Source organism: Lycium ferocissimum, chromosome 7, assembly GCF_029784015.1.
Source record: "Lycium ferocissimum isolate CSIRO_LF1 chromosome 7, AGI_CSIRO_Lferr_CH_V1, whole genome shotgun sequence".
Classification (NCBI taxonomy): domain Eukaryota; kingdom Viridiplantae; phylum Streptophyta; class Magnoliopsida; order Solanales; family Solanaceae; genus Lycium; species Lycium ferocissimum.
In genome coordinates, this window is record NC_081348.1 from 36,850,668 (window position 1) to 36,858,878 (window position 8,211).

The window sequence follows — 8,211 nt, forward strand, 5'->3', positions numbered from 1 at the left end:
TTTTATTTTGGAGGATAATTTTGTCGAAACAGTGTATATTTGAAAACTTCAAGGATGAGAAGGGTATTTTTAACCCAAAATAAGTTCGAAGAATATTTTAGCCCTTTTTCTAAAGTAGAGGGGTATTTTTGACCCTTTTCCTTTTTCTTTTTTTTTCCTTCCGTTTATACTTTACACTCCATCATAAATTACAATTCGTTATATCAATTTAAGAGGCACTCTCTTTCCACCCATGTCTTAACATGTTTTGTCGTCTCTCTTCTTTGTTCAATGTTGGAGATTACTGAACGGCCTTAATGAAAGGGCAAATGAATAAAACAAGTAAATTAAAATGTCTTAACTGATTTTTGTGTTATCATATTTTAGATACTAATAATTTTTCTCGCCAAAAGTTTTCAGAGGAACCCAATACCCCATAAATCCTATGGAGAGGAAGAAGCAAAAAAGAGCTCAAGACAAAGAGAGGTAAAGAGTCGAGTCTGTGAAAAAGGTTGAATCTGTGATACTCTGGAGAACAAGGAAGTGGTTGAGGGTTAGCTCAAATTGGAACCTGAGAAGGACGCTCCATTGAAAAACTGTTCTGTGCTTTTGTTGAATAATAAGTGCTTTATTATGTTGTTACTATTAAATTTGACAGCTTAAATAAAGGCTATATGCCTTTCCATCTTCATTTTATTATTGAAAATTTTTAGGGATGATATTAGAAGAGTGGAAGATATTGTGGCTTTACAGATACATAGCAATGGGAAATGTGATTGCATCACCAGGACAAAAACAGTAAAATAGTTGATGGCTAAATTTAAAACTGAGTCTTCTTGCATGCTTCTCCTTCAGAACTTTGTTCACATGTTCCTGGATAAGGTCTTGCTTCAGAAATTGGTTCCGTAGAAGATAATGATTAGCTATAGGAAACTCACAGTTTCTTAAAGGCTGGGTTGTAGAATCGCTTCCCAGAAGCTTGAAGCACTCTGGATATAAATATAAGGTTCAGGGTGCAAAGAGAAATTCTAAAAGCTCTGGCAGTTCAAGGTTTGTTCTTTTTCAACTCTTGGAAATGAGGTGACATCTTTTGAGTTGAAGGAGAAGTTTAGGCGACCAAAATCTTTCATTTCCAAATGCTCTTTAAAGGACGTGCATTAGGCAGCTACAGTTACTGCTGTCAAATGCTCAAAAAGGAGAAGTACCCCATGTTGTGGAACATTCCTTCTGTTTCACTGTTCATGTCCTTGAGCGATGATGATGAAGAAGCGTTTAATAAATGGCAGGATATGGAGTCTCAGCTCTCAGGACAGGTGAGATTTTTTGTTGCTTCATTTTGTAACATCCTAGTAAGTTGCCGACCCAAACGCTAGTCAAACTTTCTTGTGCCTTTGCAAAACCAAAGTCCCTTGCTTTAGGCCTTCCAATTCTTCTTTGTTGTTAGATAAGCATGTATCCGGCTTTGGTGTGAGGAGTCTGAGTAAGCTTTAATTCAAATACCATATCCTCTTATAATCCATCTTATATAACCATGGGTGACTTGTATTCTTTTTATGTCAGATTAACCACAATTCTGTGTGTTTGGAAAGCGAAAATTAATCCATTGCTTCTTTCAGAAACTCACCATTTCAACATATGTCAAATAGTGTTTATTTTAAGGCAAATTAAGAGTCTCAAACGCTAAATGTTCTCATAATCTCATACTTTACCTATTGAGACGTACAAGTCTCAAATTAGAATAAAACGTTTCTAGATGAATATTTGACTGATGTAAATGTACCAACAAAAACAGCAAAGACTTAATTCCAACTAGTTCGTGTCGCTTATATGGATGCTTTGCTTTTCTCCTTCCATATCAAGAGATTGTGGGTCTTTTGAAACTTCCCTTGTGTGATTTATGTCTTGCTCTTTTTTTTTTTTTTTTCCACATTCAATCATCATCATATTTTTGGACATAAGGATTGGTGCATCTTGATGAAGGCCAATTCTGGAAACTTTCTCTCATTTTATTCTCTATGCTTGCTGCTTGATCCTTCTGTCGTGTGTGATCATTTCTTATCTTGATTAATTTCATTTGACTGAACTTCCATACTAACATCTGCATTTCAACGTCATTTGTCTTGTATATATGTTGAGCTTTAGAGACCTGACATCACTCCCCTGTAACATTGTTGGTCTCACAAGTGTTCTATAATATTCTTAATATTCAACTTGAGTGTCTTTCTATTGCACATCACTCCTATAGCACTCATTTTCAGCCATCCTATTTTAGTTCTACATGATATATCTTCTTTTGTTATGCAATACTCCTTGAAGCGAAAGGTATTACCTATATTAAAAAGACTATTGTGAAGTAAAAGATGCAGTAGCATAAGCAGTTTGATCTTAAGGTTGCAGATCATGATATGAGGTTGTAGTTCGTGCACGGTGCATCAAGCATTGCAGCTACCTTTCATCTTTCTATTGTTACTATTTCTAATAAACTCAATGACACTTGTTCATTTGATCAGTTGATTGAAAATACATCTTCGGAAGTTAGGCCGTCTAATTAATAAGTTGTTGAAAAATATGCCCGACAATGCATCAAGACGAGCTCTAATGTGCGTAAATTCTGTGGCAAACTCATCCAGGTTTTAACAGACCTTAATCTGAAGCGTCGTTTCTTAAGACTGCCACAGATTGTGAAGATTTTGACCGGGGACATGTTTCCTGCTTTGGAAAGGTGAGTTTAGGGCAAACGATCATTATAGTATAATGTAAAATATTATGCTGGAAGTTCTTGGCACGTCTGATCTTACTGCCAGAAACTTTTGGCATGTGAAGATAGTATATACAAGGACATTCCTCTGACCATTTGGGCATTGTTACCTGGTGGTTTTCTAACAAGTCACTGGATTTTATTATATCCTAGGTTTGTTTACAGTGGAATTTCTGTTGTATTTACTATTTAGCACACATTAATTTTCCTTCTGTTCTAAAACTGATAATGATAGCATTTCTGATAATATTTGGCACTCCTATGTTACCATCCAAATATTACATCTTAGCTAACATCTCTGCGTGGAGAATGATTCACACTTGTCAACCTTCCCCTCTTATTCCGTATCAATTTTATTTTTGGAACTTCTTGGAATTTGGAACTTGCTGGAGAATGATCAAGTAGGTGAGAATCACTGGTAACACTCCAAGTAGATTTAGCATTAGTGTGATTAGTGTATGTAGGATTATTCTCTTGGTTTTTAAATTCTTATTTTTAGAATTTGCTTTCACCCCATTTCTTGGACATATGTGTTTGAGGAAAACATGGACTACTCCTCTTCAAGCAGCTGAACAAGTAAGATTTGCAAGTTCTAAACTAATTGGTTGAATAGATCATAGGAGTTTCCCATGTCTTCAACTGGCGAGGCAGGATTTGGTAGTGGATGATCCTTTGAGTCGCTATCACGAAAAGGACAAATGAATTGGTTGACTTGTAATATTAGTTCAGTTGGCAAGGTGGCGTTGGACTTTGTCAATGCCACTTGGGATTTCAACCAAAGGCTGGTAAAGACCTGACGGTTGGGCTAATAAATTCTAATAAAGGGTCAAGTGGGTATTCTGCTATTGTTTCCTCTGTTAGTTTAGTCTCAACACTTCTTCTGATATATAATACTCCTCTGTTTCAATTTGTTTGAACTTATTTTTTTTTTAATTCGTGCCAAAATAAATGACCTCTTTCCTAATTTGGAAACAAATTCACTTTATGAATGATTTACAGCCACACAAATTTTCGAAACTTATTTTGAACCACAAGTTTCAAAAATCTTCTCTTTCTTAAATGTCGTACCAAATAAATGAGTTCATATAAATTAAACGGAGGGAGTATTGTTTTGCGTGGTGGCACCTCATTGACCTCCTATGAATTATGACGTTTGAAGTCCCGACCAACGTAAAATTACATCCAGTATTTGCCGTCAAGTCCACGAGTGACTACTACATTTCTCATTGATTGTGGGAGGAAAAATAGAGAGGCGAATCTAGAATTTTATGTAGGCATTTAGCCATGAAAACTCAATATTTTTCACTTTATTTGAAATTTTGAAGTTGGAGTTATGTTGGGTTATAGTTTTTGCAAAGAATATTTGGTTATTTGAATGTATTGAAAGTGAAAAAAGTGAATAAGGTTTTAGGTGTTTTCCAAATTTCAAATACAATTTCAAGTTGTATTTGAATTTTCATATTTGAAACTTTGATTTCCAAATAAAGTGAAATAATTTTCTAGAAAAAAAGTGAAACATTCTCAAGGCCAAACTGGTCGTTGGGTGTAATAATATTTTAGAAAACAAAGTTGGACTTCGCTTTAAGCAAAGCAAGTCTTGAACACTTCAAAGGCGATGAAATACTAAAGTCTTGTCGAACTAACACCTCGAACGTGATACAATCGTCACACACTTTATGCCTCGAAATATCTATCCCCTATAACATTGACTGCAAGAATGCCACCTGACTTATAAAGCTTTTAATTGTCATCCATGTATGCTTTAGCTTGGTGGAAACAATGCTTGTCCATTTTAGCTTAAGATTAACATATTTTCTTGAGCTTGTATCCAGTGCCTTTGGATTAATGCGTCTGCCTCTTAAAGCACACTTATACTTTGTTACATGGGTGCAAACTAAATGGTTGTGTGTGTATATTTTTCGAGAAAATGTTATGTAGTCCCAATTATGTATAACCTTCACATGGGTAAAGAGCAGGCAATTTCAGAGGAGTCCGTTATTTCAGCCATTTTGGATCCTTCACGTGAAAGGAGATCGTTTACGTCTTTACTAAGTTAGTTTCTACCAGTACTTGGCTAACTTCATTAAGTATACTGTCACTGCAAAGGCAATAAAGGAAGAAAGGCCAGCGAAGCTAAGTTGCATTCCCAATTAAATAATGTAAGTATATAGAGAAAATGTCACACAATTGACAATTGTTTACATACCATGCCAGCATTCTCTAAAGTCCCAGCAACGTCCCATCTTCGCCATCAAAAGAATAGGATTGAATTCATTAAATGCCATTTTAAGTATTTCTTTATTCTGCTCTCAAACCATGGCTTAATATACCGTGCTTTCCAGGAACACCCACCTACGGAGATGACAGCTGAATTAGGAAGTCGATTCTAACATGCGGGCCAAACTTTTTAATAATTTGGGGGGGCATGGTGAAGAATCTTTTCCCCTTCCCCCCCAAGTTGCTGCTCAAGATAATTCAATTCACATATATATCTTGGCATCGTGGCTCCACAAGTTCTCCACCGACCAACACGTTCTCTCACAATAAATTTGAGGATCATGCCAAAAAAAGAAAGTTGATAGAGCTGGAACCAAAGAAGAAATGTGTGATGTGTTCTTTCAAGAAAACAATCAAATGTATTTAGTGTAACGAACTGTACAAAAAGGTGTCTCAACTATCTACACATCTCACTCTCATTAACAGAGGGACCATATCTAAAATTTCCTAAAATTTGTGATCCCTACGCCATAAGTTTTTGTCATCAACACTACCAAGTCCCCTTCCTCTCCCAGTTGCTTGTCCTCAGCTTTTTCTTCCTAGCTGGTCATCACGTGCCCATGTGTTTACAGCTGTGCACAAACGTTTTCCCAAACTTCTCAGCTCACTGGAATGAGCCATACACGTAGCTAAACAAGCGGATTCGAGTCACCAACTCTATACCCCCAAACAATAAAATCCAGCAACAACATGAAGTGAGACCAAAAAAACAAATGCCACTGCTAGAACCAACAAATCTAAGAGTGTGCATCATCAGCATCAGAGTCACTCCCTGAAGAACTTCCTGAATCAGAATCTGCACAAGAAATTATGTTCAATTAATCAGCTTTCCCCTGGACTCACTTGAGCCACAAAAACATCATTTTTCGGCAGTAGTAATGGTAGAATATATACCACTAGAAGAGGAGGAACCGCTACTTGAGCTGCTGGAACTACTGGAGCTACTACTACCACCATTATCTTGATCCCGACCACCACCTTCATCCTTCTCAATTTCCACTGGAGGAAAATGGGTGGCGGGTTCATCATCCTCTATCTCTACATCCTCATCTCCAGCATCACCCTTCTTGGGCTTTTTAAATGAGTCATTTTTCTCGCTAGTTGCCGGCTGCAAAAAACACAATTTATTAGCAAGCGCACACAATGTATGGATCAAAAGATTTAGAAAAATGCAATTTTGCATTAGCATTACCCCATCTGCCTCCGCAAAGGACGTAGTTGCAGCAGAAGCTGCAGCACTGGCGGATGGTGGTCCCAAATTGTTCATCAATGCCTGCCTCTTAGTTTTGCTCACCATCTTCTTCCAATTGGTCACAAACCTATCAAGCTCCCATAGAGTCTCCGTGTCAAGGGCCTCAATGTCAAGCTCAATCTCATCACCATCTTGGGCTAAATGCTCATTCCTTTTCCTTATAATCTGGACTAACTGCGGCATCTTCTCTTGCGGTAAACTTTGCAATCCAACACCTAATTTATGCTTCTCCTCCATACTCATCTCTCTTTTATTCGGATCCTTTGCCCTCGGCTTAGGTTGCTTTGGTACACGAGGAGCTTCAGTAGCAGCTGATTGGGGCTTTGTTGCCGGTGGTGCCCTCACTGGGGAAGGAGTCGACAACGGGGACTGCTGCCGCACTGGTGGATTGGGTGGCGGCAACGGCAAAGAGGGTGTTGATGCACTTGAATGATTTTGCATCCGTTCTTGCTTCTTAGGGGCCGGCGTAGCCTTGGGTTTTTTCACTCTTTCGGGCGTAGGAATGTGATTCCAAGAACTCCCCTGCAACTCATCTACAGGGTGAAATTCCCTCCTGCCACCATCAAGCTTATTCAATTTATCCTGAAGCGGTCTAAACATCTCCTCGAATCGAGCAAGAAGCTGTTCAGCAAAGCCATGAACTTGATCTGTTTTAGGGTTATACAACAAGGCATTATTGAAAGTAAGCCTTACATCAGCTGCAAATTCAAAAGGGGTAGGGTAAAAATTCTTAGCCAAATTAGATTTCACCGTCCCCAAATCCATGGGTCGTTTAATTATCTGGTGATAATCATGTAGACCCAAAGCTTCGGCATCAACGGGTGTATTGAAAATCCACCCACTTTTATGCTTCATCAGCTTCCCCAAAATACCCCTACATTCCTTCATCATACTTTCCATTCCGATTATACCCTTAACACCAAAATTCCTATTTTCAACTCCGTTTGGGAGTTTCTTCGGATCTTTAACGGATCCAGAAGGGGTAGGCCGTTTATTACCCGATAATTTCTTCGATTTCCCATGAGATCTGGGGTTGGTGGTGCTCAATTGACCCGATTCGATTCGATCTTTAAGGTTTCGGATCTGTTCAAGCTCCGACACCAACCGACTCCGTAGCTCATGGAGCTCGCCTTTGTTGTAAGAGACAACGTTGTAGGTCAAATAACCTCCAAGATTAAGACCGTCAACGTCGGCCGTTGATTCAATCGGCCGTTGATTGAACGAATACGCATCATCTGACGCCGTTTGTGTAACGGCCGGCGAATCATCGATATGCCGACCATTAGATGTGTGATGGAATTGTTTCTGTTTCTTCTTAGGGTTAGGGTTAGGGTTCAGTTGTTGTTGTGTATAAGGGGTTTTCCCCATGAATCCACCACCGGCACCACCAGCACCACCACCAGACTGAGCCCAGCTAGATTCATTCCGGCTAGCTAAGACGGCGGATGCCATGAATTGCACCGGCAACCGGCGTTTCTATCGTCGATTTTATCGGTATCACGTGGTGTTGAAATCATGAAATTGAAAAGCACGTGATGGCTACGCGCCTGCCGGATTCCGACAATTTCTCCGACCACCTTTGATTTAACCCGAAAAGGAGATATTTTTTTTTCTTTCTATAAATATTTGGAACCCAATTGAAGGCAAAGGGTTTGAAGGGATTGAGCGAGGAATGAAAGGGGGAGGGCATCGCTTCTTAAAGGCGATGAGATCTGCCCGTGCGAACTTCGGGCAGGGTCTAAACCGTTGATCATGACGATCAAACGGTGGGAAAAGATTTGTTTGCTGTCTGAGAAACTGACCGAGACAATCTGGCATGAACGGTTGGGATTTGATTTAATGAACACGTGGCGGTAGATTGGGGGTCAGTTGAGAAGGGTTTAAATAGAAGGTGTTATTTGTTTATTTTTAGATATTCTAAAATTGAATGATGGGAAAAGGAGAA

At 38.9% G+C, this 8,211-nt stretch overlaps 1 protein-coding gene across 1 annotated transcript; it reads right to left on the reverse strand.

The window, feature by feature from the left end:
* Nucleotides 1-5,348: 5,348 nt before the first annotated feature.
* Nucleotides 5,349-7,940, reverse strand: LOC132064749 (transcription factor GTE2-like). Its single transcript, XM_059457851.1, has 3 exons — nucleotides 6,207-7,940; nucleotides 5,909-6,122; nucleotides 5,349-5,810 (listed from the first exon to the last, which is right to left on the reverse strand). The coding sequence occupies exons 1-3, from the start codon at nucleotides 7,716-7,718 to the stop codon at nucleotides 5,752-5,754; spliced, it is 1,785 nt and encodes a 594-aa protein (XP_059313834.1). The 5' UTR covers nucleotides 7,719-7,940; the 3' UTR covers nucleotides 5,349-5,751.
* Nucleotides 7,941-8,211: the final 271 nt, after the last annotated feature.

What these genes read in the sequence shown, in the direction of transcription:
- LOC132064749 (XM_059457851.1), bottom strand. Translation starts at nt 7,718, where the DNA reads ATGGCATCCGCCGTCTTAGCTAGCCGGAATGAATCTAGCTGGGCTCAG. An exon ending in CCTTTGCGGAGGCAGATGGG is followed by an intron (nt 6,123 to 6,206) that starts GTAATGCTAATG and finishes TGTTTTTTGCAG; the next exon opens with CCGGCAACTAGCGAGAAAAA. An exon ending in CGGTTCCTCCTCTTCTAGTG is followed by an intron (nt 5,811 to 5,908) that starts GTATATATTCTA and finishes TTTCTTGTGCAG; the next exon opens with ATTCTGATTCAGGAAGTTCT.